General features: G+C 37.5%; 1 protein-coding gene across 3 annotated transcripts in view; it reads right to left on the reverse strand.

Annotated features, from left to right (window-relative positions):
• Positions 1-5,238: 5,238 nt before the first annotated feature.
• Positions 5,239-19,232, reverse strand: part of NAB1 (NGFI-A binding protein 1) — a 74,881-nt gene continuing 60,887 nt past the window's right edge. Inside the window, exons 6-8 of one of the 3 annotated variants that reach the window (XM_039321937.1) lie at positions 12,150-12,309; positions 10,234-10,383; positions 5,239-8,491 (exon numbers count right to left, since the gene is read on the reverse strand). In XM_039321937.1, coding sequence (XP_039177871.1) covers positions 8,400-8,491; positions 10,234-10,383; positions 12,150-12,309 — 402 coding nt within the window. In that variant the 3' untranslated portion in view covers positions 5,239-8,399. The remainder of the gene's footprint in view (positions 8,492-10,233; positions 10,384-12,149; positions 12,310-19,232) is intronic. The other 2 variants (XM_039321938.1, XM_039321936.1) reach the window with 2 other exon arrangements.

The raw sequence follows: 19,232 nt of genomic DNA on the forward strand, positions 1-19,232 counted from the left end.
ACATCACTGGGTGTCTTTGAGATAGGAGAGAAGATGCTCAATGAGACTTGAATCTGGAGAACTACATGCAAAGGGATCTCCGCAGAACCTGGACCTGGGGAAATGCTGCTTCTTCCAGCTCTTCAGATATTCCTGAAAACACCAAATGACTTTTCATTGCTGCCAGTTCAACAAGGAACAAAAAGAAAGAAGAAATAAATGAGGAATAGAAGAAATATATGGCATGCAAGTCAGTCTTAAACTCCCCCATCAAGGGATGAGACCCAAATAGAAAAGGGAAACACTGAAGGTGTTTAGGTTTTTCAGCTAAGAAAACAATCAAAAATTAAATATAATATTTGCTGCAGAGTATTTTTTATTTTGCATAAGATAAACAAAGCGCATAATCAGGTTTTCGTTATAAGATGTAGACAGACAACAGAGATAACAGAAAGGCTCATGACCGATGAATTTATTATCATATTATATTAATACGTGGTGCAATGCATTATCACACACTGAATTAACCCAGGGCCAGGCATCTTTTCAGGCATCAAACACTATTTTTTTTAATGGCACCATGGTTATAATTTATGTCTGTGCAGGTAGTCATAATTTACAAGATTATCACATTTCACAAGATTTTGTGGTTCTTGTGAACTGTTGGCATTGTTGTTCAGCACCTTGTGAAAGTGAAAAATATTTTTAAATTTGTTTCCATTTTATTCTAAATTCTGAGGATTTCACCAGGATTTTTTTTTAGTCCTTTCCATGCCCATTGTTTCTCCACTGCAAACTCTTCCTTCTTGAAATGCCTCTCATTCTGCACTTCTTTGATAGAGTTTAAAGGCAAATGTCTGAGAAACTATAATTCAGTAAAGAGACAATGTCAATTATTTCAGAACTTTGAGACCAGACTGGACAAAATGATCCACCAATCAAGTACTGCCCCACTCCTTCTGTATTCTACTACAAATAATAATAGTATTATTTCACCTCTATTTTTTGTTAGTTTCAGGGTGGCAACCCATCCAAAATTCAGCCCCAAATGTTGCTGAAGCTTGTTTTGTGGCTTTATAACCACCTATTAACTGGTTAATGGAACACAATGTACAAATCCACCAAGGAGATTCTACCACAACCCATACTTTAGTAATGTTGGGTTGCAATTCCCATCACTACTGCCAACATGTTGGATATGATCCCTAGTGTGATTGTGATTACAGCAGAAACAGATTCAAAACCATTGTATCTCTTCCTATAGTTAAACGTGCTTTGCTTTATTGTGGTTAGAAGCTATGTGTGGCCCCACAGATCGACAGTGGGTAGCAGTGAGATTCCACCTACAGGCCTATTACTCAGCTTGGTCCTACGCACTTATTCCTGAGTGAGCAATCGGTCAGGGCAATACCAAGAAAGAGTACAAGACTGGGCCTGCCCTCCTAGGATACTGTGGGTGTAAAATGACATTTCTGAAGCAGTTAAACTCCAAACGTATGAAGTGTACGCTTTTTCAAGGAGCATAAATGAGTCATTGCAGGATTTAAAAATGTGTCAATGGGATGCACATGTTCACTCAACTTGCCTCAGATGCTTCAGTGCTAATTGTTGGGAGTCTTCTCTGTGTAAAGTCCAAGAAGACCTTTGAGATTACAGAACTGTAGAATTCCTTGCTTTTTTAAAAAACCTAAATTTTCTCCGACTTCCTGAAGTGGCAAAGTTAAGAGATTCGGAAAGCTGACCACTTATTACTAAAATGATGGCTTTTGCTGAAGAAAAGGGAGAAAAATCAAACGAGTACATCTTCTCTCTCCCTCACCACATTCTTTCAGTAAGGCAATTATTTCTAAATTTTTAAGTAGCAGAAAGAACAAAGCTTCTCTGAAATTGCATTAGTTAAGAAAATTAAAACATACATTTTGAAGACATAATAGTCTAAGAAATAAATGTTTTATGTCAGCCACCACAATTCAATTAGCAATGTGAGAGAAAAGCTTGAATGTTGAGTTTGGTTGGTTTAATTGGCTTTGGTTTACAGCCTAGCTCAGATACTGGATTATAGGAAGGTGGGCAATGCTCTACCTACTAATACTTTTTCGAATGGTTGAAACATTTTTCTTTTTGAACTATTTCAGCAGGACATACAAAAGGTTCATAATGTGGATCTACAGCTTATTATCTCCTTTTTGCAACCAATGAACTGATGCTCAAAGAGAGCAGATGCTTTAGTGCAAGGGTGTCAAACTCACCGTATCACATGACGTGTCATAACATATTGCGACTTTTTTTGCATTGCCAGAGATGGGCTGGGCGCGGCCTCCGCATGATGCAACCGGCCCAGGGGCCAGCAGTTTGACACCCCCACTTTAGTGCCTTACAAGGCTTTGATGGTGATTTCAATTTCCTTTTCTTAACCATTACCGTTGCTGGCCCTAACATTATAGGCCCTCCAGAGTCCATTGGAGTTGGATGGCTAATAAATATGAATGAATGAATGAATAAGCAATATAAACACGATGCTTATTTTTTAAATAATTTTTAGTAAAGTTTTACAACGCACATAAAAACTATCACAAATTAATAAAGAGTAGAAATAGTAAAGAAAGAAAAAAGCAAAAGTAAAGAAAGAATAAAAAAGAAATAGAAGCCTCGGATTTTATTTGCAGCAAAAATAAGTACAATTCAAAACTATCTCTTATTCTATTATTACAAAAATAAAACCACCCCTTCACTTTTTTCTATTATCCAGGGATTTTTTTTCCTAATCGTCAAAGCCACTAATCAAAAGTGCCTTTTTTCTGTTTCATTCAAAAGGTCTCTCGGGAGTTTTCAGACAACCATAAATGTAGATACTATTTTTTTTCTTTAACCGAAGAGGTGAATAATACTATCATCTATCTATCTATCTATCTATCTATCTATCTATCTATCTATCTATCTATCTATCTATCTATCTATCTATCTATCCATTTATTCATTCATTTCCATATTTTTTCTTTAACCAGAAGTGAATAATACTATTGATTGATTGCAGTCCATCTTGTAGCAAAATCTGGGCAGCTCACAACCAAAAGATATCTATCTACAATAAAAAAAACTTAAAACCGCAAATATTAAAATTAAATCAAAATATGTGACACCATAGCTATTTTCCCCAAACAACCCACAACAATGTCATCTCATTAATCTCACCCTATCCCAGTGCTTGAGAGGAAAGCCATGTCTTCTTAAGAGCTTTTAAGAAAGTTAAACCCGGGGTGGGGGGGGTGCCAAGTATCAGGGAGAAGAGTGTTCATAGGGAAGGGATGCCTCAGAAAAGACATGCTTCCTAGGTCCCATAAGATGTCAGCATTTAAAGAGGGGTCTAGGATTTTACCCACCTTATCCAGTCTGGTAGGATGGGCAGATGCCCTTAAAGGAAATGCAGTCCCACAAATAATCTGGCCCTTTGCCATAGAGAGCTTTAACTAGTACCTTGAATTGCATCCAGGAGGAAACTGAGAGCCAGTGCAGGTCAGGGGCGAAACATCGGCACCCATATCTGCGCTTGTCCCCACATTCAGGACTACAGGAAGTCCTCAATTTAGATCCGTAATGGAGCCTGCCCATCATGGTTGTAAGTTGTGATGGCTGTAAAACAGGTCGGTCATACGACATGGGACACTGCAAATGGCCATAAATGCGATCGTGGTGCCAGGCGCCAGAAGCTTTGAATGTGGATTAGACGTAGCCCCAAGGTAGGTCCATTATAAATTTGAACAGTTGCTAAGTGACCAGTCAGAAGTCAAGGACTATCTGTAACTTCCATATGGTCATATTTGGAATGATAGGAAGCTGAGAAGATTGGTAGATGTGCTACAACCCCTATGCTTGCCTCCCATAAACTCCGATTCTGGCCTCAGGTATAGCCGAGATGCTTTTCCTGAGAATATTTGACTGTCTGTCCCTTAGTTGGATGCCAAAATGTCTTAAGCTAGCTGTGTGGACAATTCCATAAAATGCTAGTAGGTATAATAGTAGCAATATATGTTACTGGGAACCTGGCACCACAGAAGTCTATGGGAGGATCAAAGGGGAGCAGATAACAAAAGCAACATCACAGTCTCATGAGACAAACTCTGCCGTTTGGACACTTTGTGATTGGAGCCTCCTGATATCTCTGCCTGGCATATGAGATATTGCTGATGGACAATCCACACCATTCTTCACCATTGGCAATGTTCCCTGAAGCTGCAGAGTTACAGTTTGTCAACTTCTGAAAGGCCAGTTCCCTTCTATAGCAGAGAAGCCTGATTTGTGAGCAGATCTCTCAATTGTCTATGGAAGATTAGATTCAGCTATTTTCATTAGACATATTAGACTGTACCTGCTTAAATATGATTAGGAAACTTTGGATCTTGAATATACATGGCATCTCTATACCAGTTAAAACAATTATATCCTTTTTCAGTTTTTCATATGCACCTGAAAAATTGTGGTTTTAAAAAGTATTGAATGAGGAGATACATGCTTGTTGTTGACCAGACAAAAATGCCAAGTAAGAGTTAAGTATTTTTAATGTATTATGAAAGATCAATATAACTTCAAAGGAATAAAGAAAAATTAAATCTAATTGGAATGTGTTCATTTCTGCAGATATGATCCTGGATTTTCTAGAAAGAACATTATCTAATAAAAGCTATATAATCTAATCCATGTTAGATTTGAAAATGGTTCTTAGAGAAACTTTTATTAGTAAAATGTATGTATAATACTAAATAAGTTTGCTGTAAATCAAGCAATGGCAATTTAAAGTATAGTTGTATCTATATTAAAAAGCCACTAATTTAAATTATGCCTATCAAATACTTTATGTAAGTTTTCATCAATTCAAGCTACGACTAAGAAACGATTATGGACTGGATGTTGGAAATGCGGGTGCATATATGTGCATGTTAGAGACAGCCAGGGAAATCTAGTAATGTGTTGTTAATTTTTCTATTTCATTCATCAAAGCTCCATTATAATACCAATATTGAAACAAACAGTTCCATTTATCAGAAAATACAACTTCCAAAATTCATCAATCTGGATATTGTAAGCAAATTCATGTTCATTGAGCGGGGGAGAAAATCATTTTGTAATTTAAGTAAGCGCCCATATGAAATAGTGTTGAATACTATTTGATGAAGGAAATCAATTGTCTTCTTCAATGATAATCTGCAATTCCTGCAACATATGCTAATTGGTTCAATTAAAAAAAAAAGGACAAGGAAAAAGTTCACCAAAGCGATTTTTATTTTATAATCAACAAGGCACAAAAAATTCAGAAAACAAGAATACAAATGCAGACAAACATAGATCACACTTCTGTTATCCCCCTCCCCCATATCTCTTTAATACTGCACCATCACCACTACCAAAACCATTAAGATCATCACCACCACCAAAAAGTTTAAAAACAAGACATTTGGCTCTATTGCCATCAACCGATCTCTTCATTTTTAGTTTCTACAAAGAACCTATCAACTGGCTTCAAAGGGTGAAACATTTTTTTAAAAAACACAACACTATCAAGTGCCTTCTAGAAGGTGAGATTAACAGTGGTTCTCAACCTGTGGGTCGGGACCCCATTTGGGGTCGAACGACCATTTCATGGGGGTCGCCAAACAAGGCTGTCCGCCATTTCCCCCCCCCCCCTTTTCTTTGGCCACACCCCTGGCACCCGGTGATATATAAGTGGTTGGGGGTCACCACAACATGGGGAACTGTATTATGGGGTCGCGGCATTAGAAAGGTTGAGAACCACTGCTCTAGAAGGTGAGATTATCATTCTCAGCATCTCCAATAAGCTTGCTCAAATGGAAAGGTAACTTTAGTCCAACTCATCTGGAAGGCATTAGGTTGGGGAAGGCCGACGCAGAGCCTGTTCATGTATGCATTCAGAAAAGTGCATATTGAATTTATAGCACACACTTCTTCCTGAAAGATAAATTTGAGGTTGAGGGAGGTGAGCTTCCAAACAGATCTCCATGTGCTTTCCAACATTATAGACTTGAGTGGAGGGTTCTGAGTATTTAAATCAAGTTCTTATTTCTATAATAGTGTACATCAAATAGAAAAGAGTTGAGTGTTGGATTCCTACATTGCACTAATCCACAATATTGTTAGCTATGATTGGTTGAATAAACTACAAATGTCTGGTTTCACAGAACACACTTAGCCATTTATCTACGGTTTACAAAGTACAATGGCTGTTTTCACAGACCACAAAAAGACATAAATAAGCAAATCATGTAATAATGTAAAACAATGTGTGAACACAGTTACCATACTGAGCTGCTTAGGCCTGCTTTCATAGAAATAAACATGGCTCTATTCAATATATTGCAAATTTTAAAAAACAAAACAAAAAGCAAAATAAACAGTCTATGTTTGGGGCATGAAATGATTTGTTCAATTGTGTTAAAAAAGCGAAAATATCATAACTACATTAGATCAATACATCTAAAAGGAAAAAGATCTCATCATATTATATTGTCTTTTATTGAACAAATGATCTATTAATAGTTATGTGTGCTTATTCTCCTGTTATTACTGCTATACTTTGTGATATCACTAATATCGAGCAGTACATTTGGAAACATGGACATATATTAATGTTATTAATTCACGCAATAATGAAACTGGCCATCTGAAGTCAAATATGGTGTTTTGATCCATTAAAATGCACATTCCTATTGGAATATATTTTGTTATCAAGTGGTACAATGCAATTCAAAAAACATCTGCTTTTTAAAAAAAGCTTTCTTGCTGCAAAATAGGAACATGCGCTCATGTTTCTATCATGAAGCCTTTCCCCACAAATCAAGTTAGATAATTACTAAAACATGTTTTACATTGATCCCAATTGAAGAATGACAAGGTTCACCTCACACATTAACAGCTTCAACATGGTATGTGGAATGATTCTGTAACTACTAATATGTAGATCACAATCTTCAGATATGAGGAGCAATATTGCATTATGGAAGATTAACAAGAATATGCAGCACTTCCATTACCAACCACCATCACAACAAACCAAGTGTAGGCAAATTCAGCATTTTATAAACCCAACTCCGTGCCCTCCAGAAATAGTGGATTGTGACTACTATCACACACTAGGTTGGGGAAGATTGAACAAAATCTTATTTAATTGCATTAATATAACTACAGAATTTATGTGCCCTGAATAGAGAGACCTTCTTATGCAAATCCAGATGCCATGCTGGTAGCATATATAATGTGCAGGAAGCTGGAAGAGAAATGGATGTCTCTTCATTACTGTAAACCAAATGGGGCACCATCATACATACAAATGAAGTCCTCCTTAAATAAATAATGACCCCCCATTCTTCTTTCATACAAAACAAAATGTATCGATATGTGATAGGCAAGATATACTATATGAATGAAGTCAACAAGATTGGTAAAGTTGATCCTATATCCTCCTCCTCTACAAGTGGAAAATCTATCCACTATTCCTCTTTTACTGATTATTGCACAGCATATAAATTCATTGGGTTGATTTTCCGCCATTATATTTATCCGAAATATTCCAACTTTTAAAGGGAAAAAGAACAATTTTAAGGAATGTTCAAAAACTGGCAACAGCATTTCAAGCGCTCTGCCAGTCTTGATCTGAATGTCCACTCAAGCAATTTCCATGGGATAAATTTTTATTTCTTCCTTCCCTGCTTAATTTATAGTATGCAACAATATTGTGTTTCTTCCTCTCCCTTTCAGTCCTGAATAGCAGACAAGAATACAGTGTAAATAAATAGACATTCCTGAAGTCTCTGAGAATGTTACACACCGAGCATAAAAATGCCTGTTATAATACAGTCAGCTCTTTTAAATGCTATATTCCTATAACATTTTATGGAATTGCTTTTTTTTTTCACTTTAAAAAATAAACACGTCGAACCTGCGGTTTAAGTGTCTTACACTATATTCCCGCCCCCCACCTTTCTCTACCCATGACTCAAACTAAGTTTGTTTGTTTTTTAAAAAAATTGGTCTTGTAACTATTGAAAGTAGATACTGACATTTCAAGTAAAAATAATGACAGCCACCTCTACTCAACATAATACATATTGTGAAACACTTGTTTAAAAACATTACGTTACTCAAACGTATAATACATTCTTAAATAACAAGGCCCCACAGTATTACTTTGTGAGCCTTTCCCACTTAGGAATCCCCTCCTTCAGCTCTGCATCCACTGCTCGTGCCGCAGTTTCGCTTGTCTCTCAGCTCCTCACTTATGACTGTTCCAGTTCTTAGGCTTTGGCTATGAAATCCCTTTGTTTCAATGAGGCAACGCTGGTTATTAAGGCTTGATTTGTTTTCCATTCAAAGCTTTATTTGGAAAGAACTTTTTTCCAACAGCAGTATATCTATCTTGTATCTTCTGGCTCGGTTTTTATGACCTTCCGATCAAGGATGTTGAAAGCCGAGTGAGGAAAATCTTTCAAAATACCAAGACCTTCTGCAACAACAACAAAAGAAAATTAGAACTGTTGAAAAACAGTACAAATGGACAATATAACCAATGGCTAGCATACAAAACCATGGTAGCATCTTACTGGTAGTCGTACATTGTAGTATTGAAAAAATGGAAGCCTATTAAAACCATCATGGTGGAGGTATTATGAGGGAAAAGAAGAAGACATCTCTATGATCAAAGGAGGCACAGAACGTTCTTAGAAGCAGTGACCCTCAAAACATAGACTTCAGGTCTTTGAAAGAACAAGCCCTGGTAGTGAAAACTGCAAACATCCAAACTTCTAACTCAGGGTCTTAAAATGATTGGAAAGATTACAATGATAGTAACATTTAAAGATGATGGCTCCAAATCCCTTCATAATCAAAGGCAGCTTAAGTTGGCTCACTTTGTATAAAAAAACTTTTATTTATTTATCCATTCAGTTGATTTTTTATAGTTATCCATCTCACATATATGACTGTGGGCAACTCACAACCACCACCAAAATGCAATGAGCAAATTACAAATAAAAACAAATAAAAATATAACTATATTAAAAATATTAAACCTCTCTAATCAAAAGCCAAGATAAAAATAATGCTATAAACAAAGTTTTCTGACTTGTACCTGACCCATCACAAGACCCACCACAGACCCTCACTTGACACACCCACACCTGAAGCCCTTATAAACAAAGAACACTGACATCCCTTAAACTCTACAGAAGATGTTACCTAGTCTGGTAACGAAACGTTCAGAAAAGTTCAAGCTCGGAAAACGAACCTTCATCTCCAAGTCAGACATGTCAAACTTGTGATGTCACGCAAACTTGCGATGTCCACATATCAGGACTGTTTTGCCATTGCCGGCAATGAGGTGGGCGTGGCTTCTGTGTGACGCATCCGGCCCATGGGCCGGCAGTTTGTCAGCCCTGCTCTAAGTTTTCTGAGCTCTAAGCCTAGCTCCAAAGCCATCGAATGAAGCAACTATTCAGAATACAGTCGATCTTTTTACTCTCCATTAAGAGTCATTAACCCTATCTTGCTGGTTCTAACTTACAAGAGTTATTTTGTGAGTGCATTTTCAATGCATGTAATGCTAAAAAAGGCAATATTTTAAAAACAGTAGCATCGTTATTGGATTTTGAGGTATGAAGCACCAGCAGATATGGGTATCTGCTAACACTGGCAAAGGATGTCTGTATATTAACAAAATATATACATTATGTTGTTTAGCACAACTGCCTACTTGGCATAAAGGAATTCAGGAACACTTCCTTCTAAGTTCACATAACATGGTCATCTGATACTGAGCATACAGTAGCTCTTACATTTAAGGCTTTGAAATGCTTTCCTACACCTGCCAGCATTTACTTAAACAAACTGGTTGAATGGTGAGGATGTCAGTTATAATATGTCTTCACTTCAAGTGGAGCCACTGATGCCAGTATGGTATGGAATCTTATAGTTCTGGAATTCCACACATTTACTGGTTAAAATGCTGGCTCTGAGTACACTAAGTATCAATGGATATGACATTACTTAGGTAGTATAAATCAGGTACAAAACTTCATTAAGCTACACAAGATTGTTGGAAGGAGACCTCTCTTACCATCATGGATGGCAGTTATGGCAGTTGTAGTCCCAATCCAAATAAATCTACCTATCAATAGGCTAATTGTAAGCTATTTTCAACATAAATTTCCCAGAATATTCCAGATACAGTGTGATGGAAAAAATTCTTACCTGGCAATTGTGATTTTGCCTCACCACCAGCATATTGTCGGCTCAGATCATTGCAAAGGGGCTTCATTCCAGGAGCTTCTCCATCTAATGAAATGTGAGGCATGTGTCTGTTTGATAGGCCTGATATACGGAGATTTAAAGGCCTTTCACCTAAAAGATATCAGCACAAGTGTAAACCACATGTTATAACAGAGATGGAACAACTCCACCTTCCAAGAGACAAGCCCATTCTAAATAGTATCACATGAATATTATCTACACAAGTCATTACTTTCTGCTTGCTTCTTCACAATATAAGTCTTTTCATCTATATGATTTTTTTTAGCTCCAAAACACATTTTCAACCATTTCTTGATTCCATAATCATCAAAAGCATGGAACCCACAAATCACCTGAAGCACTTGGGAGTAGGATGCATGTATAAACACACAAAATAGGAACAATTGTGATTACTTTGCCTTCACAGCATTTTGAACAAATTAAATCAAACTTCAAACAACTTGTTTTTCCTAAGGCAAAAGTTGGACATCGAAAATCATTTGTGCTCTCTGAGTCCCTCTAAAAACTCTTTAAACCTCAGCAAATTTCATTCTATATACGGAGATATTTCTGCATTGTACGATATAATACTGTTATTGTGGGGAAAATAGGAGGTAGGAATATTAGGCATGTTTGCTGTCTTGAATTATAAATAAAAAGGTGGGATGATAATAATAATAGTACCAAGGTTTGGAGCACTACTTGAATACCATTCATTGGCATTGATAAAAATCATCACCAGTCAATTGCAAAAGGCAGCTTTACTTGGAGCAGCTTACATTCTGGGACTAATCTTTAACATCATTAAATAACATCTGCCAATCCCAGGTCCTTGGGAAGGACTTGACAGGTGGATAAAAATGCCAAATCCAGTTTAACTGTTCAATCAAAAACAACAACAATAATGATGATGAAGAACAGAATAGAGGCATGGGAAGACAAAGCATGACATGGCCAGTACGTTAAAAAAATAGCTGGGAAAGCAGATAATAACAAGACCTGGCAATGGCTAAGAGCAGGAAAATTGAAGAAAGAGACCGAGGGACTAATTCTGGCTGCACAAGACCAAGCCTTAAGGACAAATGCATATAAAGTCAAAATTGAGAAGACAGCAACAGACAGTAAGTGCCGCCTATGCAAAGAAGCTGAAGAAACAGTGGACCACCTGGTAAGCTGTTGCAAGAAGATTGCACAGACTGACTACAAGCAGCGGCATGACAAAGTAGCAACAATGGTGCATTGGAAGATCTGCAAAAAATATCATTTGCCTGTAAGCAAAAACTGGTGGGATCATAAAATAGAGAAAGTCATAGAAAATGATAAAATTAAACTGCTCTGGGACTTCAGAATTCAAACAGACAAGCACCTGCAACATAACACCCCAGACTTAACAATTGTCGATAAGAAAGACAAAAAAGTCTGGATAGTGGACGTGGCAGTGCCTGGAGATAGCAGAATAGAAGAGAAAGAACTGGAGAAGATAACAAAATACAAAGACCTACAAATAGAAATAGAAAGACTGTGGCAAAAGCAAGCAAGGGTAGTACCAATAGTAATAGGCGCTTTGGGTGCAATCCCAAAACAACTGGAGCACCCCTTGAACACCATTGGCATTGACAAATTCGCTATTAGTCAATTGCAAAAAGCGGCCTTACTAGGAACTGCTTCCATCCTGCAACGATATCTGTAATACCATCAAACATCCACATCTGCCTATCCTAGGTCCTGGGTAAGGACTTGATAGGTAGACAAAATGCCAAATCCAGTCTGAACATCTGGCTGACTGTGCGATGATCAATAATAATAATAATGCTATCACTACTGCATCAATCTCAAAATGCTAACTGTAAAAGAAATGTATAATGACAAATACATGCCTGGAAAAGCAACAGTACCTTGTCCATCCAGAGGATCTGGTGTCAGCCCATTGGGACTGCTTTCTTCTGAACTTTGCCTGTAAAGACCTGTAGAGAGTCGTCTTTCCAAGCCAGCTTGGTTGCAAAGAAACTCCATTTGCTTGGCCATCATCTTTTCAGGCTGAAATGAACCAGAGATGTATGAACACAGCAGAATTACTATACGGTACTGCCATCCAGTAGCCAAACAGAAACAGTGAGCCCCAAAACAAAACAGGCATGGACAAGCACTTTAAAAGATTGACAAGTAGCAATGGAGGCAGAATCTCTACTGAGGATCTTCAAAAGCAAGAGGAATCAAGGAGTAAGCTCCAAAAGTTAGAACACTCAACCACTGTCAATCCTTCCTTTTGGCATCTCATAAACCTGTTAAAACAATGCTATTTTGCCATGTATTTAATCAGAATTAAATATTTCCAGTGACCACCTGCAGTGAATTGGTTGAATATTATTTGAAATCCTTCTCTGTTTCTATTCTCCATTTTTACTCTGTTGGGGGGGGGGGGTTTGAGGATTGAGAGAAAGTGACTAGGCCAAAGCCACCAAGTTGGCTTTGTGGTACTAGCATTCAGAGTTTCCTGGTTTCTAGCCTTGTGCTTTAACCACTACATCAAAATGGCTTTACTTGGTTGCTTGTTACTTAAACTCTTCAGATTGGGGCGGGATATAAAACCTGTGAAGTTAAGAAACAGCAATAATGATAACTCTAAGTACACGCTATTGCACTAAAAAAATGCTTGAGCAATGAATTTAATAATAATGATCACAGGAAGTGAAACAAAGAATAATTGGACATCTAGAACAGCACAAAAATGAAGTAACAGAATAAAGTTACCTGCACTGAAGCTTGTTACAAAAAAATCCCAGCTACTACAAGTATTAAAAAATGTCCATACTGTAATATTAAATAAAAGCATCAGCACCTTGCAAGAAACAAGCCAACTAATGTATAGCATGACCACAGTTGTAACTGGATACCTTGGATGCAAAATCAACAAACAGGAAAAAAAAAGTCAAGCAGTGCACCACCAAAATATCACATTGGTAAATATGATCAACATGCTAAGGTCAGATGCAAGCAAGCTGGAACAGATGAAAGAAAAGCTGAAGAATAAGAGGACCAAATATTATCCAATCAAGATAACAGAAGATAATAATAGAAGCTGAAGAAGCTTCTTGGATGAGAAGCAAAATGTCTTCAAAGGAAAACAAAAAAGTCCAATTCCCTCATGAAAAAGCATCTTTGGGATATCCAATCAAGAAATATCACCTAGAGACAAGCAAAATCAAGGGAGCTCTGGAAATAATAAAGCAGCAAATAACAGCCATAACTAAGAAAACCAGCAGATAGAAAAGCTCAAATTGCACATTACAGGCAGAATCTCTAATTTCAGTTGAATCAGGAATGTTTCTACTAATTCAACAATGGAGAGAGTGCAATAAACCAACCAATACCTGAAAAAGAGGAAACAATGCAGTTCTTTGCACAGCTAAGCCCAAGCTGCAGAGGGACAAAAGATCAGCTCCTAATTGACAAGATGATTTTGGAAAATTTTTGACAGAAGGAAGATCAACTTAAATATAGCTTGGATTGATTTCAAGAAGATATTCGACTCTCTGCCACATGACTGGGTAATCACACGCTTAGAAGTTAACAGGAGTCAGCAGAAATATCAGAAGCTTTGTGCAAAGATAAATGGCACAATGGAAGACACAGTTGCTGATCAATGGTCATTGACTGGGAGAGGTCAGCATAAAGAAAGGAATTTTTTTGTTTCCAATATTATCATTGTATCTTATAAGTTTTCATTTATCTGAGTCTGGTCATTAGTTTCTTTCTTTAGATCAGACATGTCAAACTCGTGACATCATGTGACGTATCGGAGCTTTTTTCCCCATTGCCGGCAATGGGGTGGGTGCACTTTCCTGGTGTCGTGTCTGGCCTGTGGGCCAACAGTTTGACATCCCTGCTTTAGATCGTCAACGTTTGTGTCAACATTCTCTAGTTTTCCTTCTATTTTCTGGCTTACTGGTTCCTTCTCTGTAGTTGTTTTCTGAGTTTGTAGATTTAAATTAGAAAATTGTTCTTTTATCTCCTTTGTGTTATTTTTAACCTGATCACAAGTTAAAACAATTGTTTTTGTATTAATTTTAACATGGAGAGAATTTCTTTCTGTGATTCATCAATATTTTCTTGGTAACATGGCAAACTAAGGCTTCTGAGTATGAAACATCCATTTTATTTTTTTGTAAGTAGCTTTTATAAATTTATCCAACCAACTGTCCGTTCCTGCACCTCCCCTAAGCAGATGTAAGTAAAATTCATTTTTTTCTGTCCAGTAAGAAATATCCTTTCTGTCCAGGGAGAAAAAAGAACCATTGACAGTTGTTTAATAATCAACATTTATAATCCAAAGTGTTCCATATGTTCCTTCTATAAGAAGATAAATCCACATTACAGTTCTGAAAGTCAGTATTTATGTTCAAAATTTAGGCACGCCAAATTTAGAATAGTATTATCGTCTCTGCCACACAGATAAGCAGCCCCCAAACCTGTTACTTTTTTCTCAGTTGAAATTCTCAATAGTAAAAGCTTCCAAGGTCAGCCAAAGTCTTATCTAGTTCTGGGCTTCGAGCCAGGTTTATTTTAGGCATAAATAAGTTGTAGTGCTGTAATTCACCATTAGATGTCATCAACACCGTTTTTCAGTTTTTAGATCCAAAACTTATACTGTAAACTTTTCAAGTCTTTTTTTTTCAAGAAAAAGGTCTTAAAAACACTTTTAGTCCCCAAATTTTCAAGCTGTATGCATATATCAATTCCAAATTATAGATTTCGCCATTTTCCCCAAGTAATTAATTCGTTGCTTTTCTTTTCTAAGGGAATGGGGCGGAAATTCCTTTCCCTCTTTCATCAGGGGGAGTGCTTTGGGCAGATTTTCAGGAAGATGTCTTAAAATCATAAAGAGAGGATCAGGTCTCACCCAGTTTCATCTACGTTGCTGTAAAGTTGCTTGATAGTGCTTGTTGTTTTCCGTTGTCAGCAGCTTCGGACTGGCTACACCAGTGGTTCTCAACCTGTGGGTCGGGACCCCATTTGGGGTCAAACGACCATTTCACGGGGGTCGCCAAACAAGGCTGTCCGCCATTTTTCTCCCCTTTTCTTTGGCCAGGCCCCTGGCACCCAGTGATGTATAAGTGGTTGGGGGTCACCACAACATGGAGAACTGTATTATGGGGTCGTGGCATTAGAAAGGTTGAGAACCACTGGGCTACACGAATGCAGCCAGTCTTTCCCCCACCAGTTTGGAGGGCTTCCTTGGATCAAACGGGAGGGCTGCCCCCCCCCCACGATCAATGATGGTCCTTTTCTTGCTTGCCGCCTCTACGGGGCGACTTTTGACCCTTTCCAGGGTTCCCCAGCAAGGTGAAACCAAATATGAAAGACGGAGTCCCGTCTTCCTGCGTTTGCATCGCCATGATGGCAAAACCGGAAAAGACATTTTACAAACTAAGGTTTCAGATCATACTGGATATCAAGGAAGGAGAGCTGATGGAATGGAAGATAAAGCTGTTAACAGAACTGTGGGGAACTGGAAAAGGGGAGAGGCAGTTTAATGAATATCAACGGACTATTTCTTCCAAAAATACTTTAACCAAATTGTTTCTCTTGCTTCAAATAATATATACAAAAACAGAGGAAGAATTATTTGATGATCCAAATGCATTGACTTGGAAAGTTAGTTGGCAAAGGGAGAAAGCTAGAGTAAGATTGAAGGAAACAGAAGCTTTGACCTATTAGAGGGGATGCTATATTACTAATTAGATGTTTGAATGTGGTTAAGAATAGATTGTTAGAAACAGAAGTATTATTATAACTAGATAGTTAGGATTTGTAATCAGAATATTATATCTTGGTATGAAAAGGGAAGTAAGAATATGCTAAGAACTTTGAAGAAGGGATGCTTTTGGTTGCTCAAATATAACTTGTTTTGAAATTATAAATGATTGGGATACTTTGAACATGGATGGGAAATTAAAATTGAAAAAAGCGAAAATAGGACATGGATTAAATAAGTGGAAATTGGGTACAAATGCAATTAAGATATGCTTTGGTTAGAAAAGATATTTTAAACTGATGTTATTGACATTATTAGAAAAATGTAGCAAATGTTGATATGCAATTGTATATTTGCTAACAGTAATAAGAACTGTATTTGCTTTGTGCGGAAAAATGGTTATTACCAGAAGAAGAGAGGATGTACTGGTGGATGCAATAGGGGACTTAGCTGGAAGAAGCTTACATGTACCACAGAATCACTAATGGACTCAGTCATCACATTGCCTATTGGGCACTTGTTTGTGAAAATAAAAAATTAATAAAACATTTACTGTATTTTCCGGCGTATAAGACGACTTTCTAAACCGTGAAAATCTTCTCAAAAGTCGGGGGTCGTCTTATACACCGGAAAATACCGTATTTTCTGGCGTATAAGACAACTTTCTAACCATGAAAATCTTCTCAAAAGTCGGGGGTCGTCTTATATGCCCAGTCGTCTTATACGCCGGAAAGTACGGGTATTTTAAAAAAGGATTTTTTTTAAAAAAAAAAAGGCCACTACTGTTTGTAGTTATACTGATTCCTCTGTCAACTATACTGAACAATTCATGACCTGGCTATCAAACATCAAAAAGATCTGCTAGTCTATCTCACTTCCTTTACATGGATGATCCGAAACTGTATGAAAAAACAGTATCTGGAATGGAATTGCTGCTCAAAACTGTCCAAATATATAGTCAAGATATCACAGTGGACTTTGGACTGTAGAAATGTGCCACCTTTCCCATCAAGAGGAAAATGTTGAAAACTGAAGGAATTAGGATGTCCTATGGAAATAACATCAACAGTCTGGATGAAGAAGATCACTACAAATACCTTGGCATTCTTCAAGCTGAGTTCTAGTGTTGTCTTAGGCATAAAACCAGCTGGGTGATTTTGAGCCAGTCCTTTTCTCTCAGTCCTAGGAAGCAGACAATGACAATCCACTTCTGAAAACCTTGCTAAGAAAATTGCAGGGACTTATCCAGGCAGTTGCCAGGAGTTGACAATGATTCGACAACACAAAATAAATTAATAACAACACTCTAGACTTAACGATTGTTGAGAAGAAAGACAAAAAAGTCTGGATGGTGTATGTTGCAGCAACGAAAGACAGCAGAAGAGAAGAGAAAGGACTAGAGAAAATCACAAAATACAAATATCTGCAAATAGAATGACTGTGACAAAAAAAGCAAAGGTAGTACTAATAGCAATAGGCACCTTGGGTGCAATCCCACAGTATCTGGAGCACCACTTGAACACTATTGGCACTGACAAAATTCCCATGAGTCAATTACAAAAGGCAATTTTACTTGGAACAGCTTACATCCTGGGACAATACCTTTAATGTTATTAAACTATAATATCTGCCTATCCTAATTCCTTGGGAAGGGCTCGATAGGTGGACAATAATGCCAAATCCAATCTAAACATCTAGCTTGCTGTGTGACCAACCATCATTATCATCATCACAAGAACAAGAACAACAACGATGATGCAAAATGAGTTGCAACATTAAATCCCACATAAATGACAAATAAAAGTGAAGAGATAAAACTAATTCTTGGAAAATTAAATTAATTTGATGGCACTGAAAAGACAATCAGGGAGGAGAAGTCAGGAAACTTTCCTTGGAGATGTCCTAGATTTAATTATAAAAATAATAAAGGCAGGATAAAAATAAAATAAATAGACCACAACAGAGAGGTCTATACCAAAAGGAACTTTTCATTGCTAGCACTCGTTTAACCTCACCTACAAAGGCATTTGAAAACGTGCCTTCATGTGATCTAAACCCATAGCAATAAATGGGAGGAAAGGAATCCTTCAAGTACAAAGCTCTAAAGGGCACTGAGGATCAAAGCAGCCCTCTGATTACACCCAGACAATCTATCTGCAGTGACTTTCTGCAGCATCACACACAGTAGTTCTTCCAAGTAGCAATCACCAGGGCATGTGTTTTTGAAGCAAACTACGGTATGCCTGTTACCTAGGAATCATGGACCTGTCAAAGGTGCTAAAACGTGATTCAATCCTCAGAAGCCTTTTAAGATCAACAAGCAAGCATCCCACCAAATAACAACTTGATTCTTTAGGATTTGTGTGTGCATGCATGTGTATCCATGCATGCACTCAAGTCAATTTTGACTCCTGGCAATCGCCCAGCAGTTTTCTTGGCAATATTTTTCAGAAGTGGTTTGCTCTTGCATCCTTCCTAGGATTGAGATAAAGTGAGTGGCCCAAGGTCATCCAGCTGACCCTGTGCCTAAGGCAGGACCAAAACTCATGGTCTACTGCCTTAACTACTACAACAAACTGGCTCTCTTGGGGAAATTATGAAAGCCAAAATCCAAAATATATTGACAATATTAGGTAATCCAATGAAAATTGTTAACTGTTCTCTATTAACTGTTGACTGTTCTCCCAGTGCTGATCAGATCATCCTTTTGTCCCTCCTGAAAGCATTCCCTTCTCCTTTTAAAGTAAAACCTGAGTAACTACTGCTTAGACATTCCTTTTATCAGACCCAGAGCCAAGCTTACAATATTTTTCTGAATAGTTTAAATATTCAGTTTGAAATGCAAATCAAAGGAAAAGGTTAGGTATTTGGAAACCTTTGGTGGTTTTTTTTTTTAATTCTAGGAATGATTGAAGAAAAACAGAGAAAAACCCTGCAAGACTTACCCATAACAATGAAAATGCAAAAGACCTTTTACCCTTTGAGGGAAGTTAGCCCAGAGAAAGAAATATTAAAAAAGGGCAGAAAAATATTTTTTTCCTCAAAAGGACTTTTTAAAACCAAACCTGGCCCCAAATCTATCTCGCTGCCCCAAGCAAGACTTTAGCCCCATACAAATGTAGATGTAAAACCATCAGAAAGTTGGAGCCAGAGCAATCAAGAAGACAAAGAGCAGATCTGCATGCCCCACCCAAACTCTAGGAGT

The sequence above is a fragment of the Crotalus tigris genome, unplaced genomic scaffold, assembly GCF_016545835.1.
Source record: "Crotalus tigris isolate CLP2741 ecotype Arizona unplaced genomic scaffold, ASM1654583v1 scf7180000023830.6690815, whole genome shotgun sequence".
Taxonomy (NCBI): domain Eukaryota; kingdom Metazoa; phylum Chordata; class Lepidosauria; order Squamata; family Viperidae; genus Crotalus; species Crotalus tigris.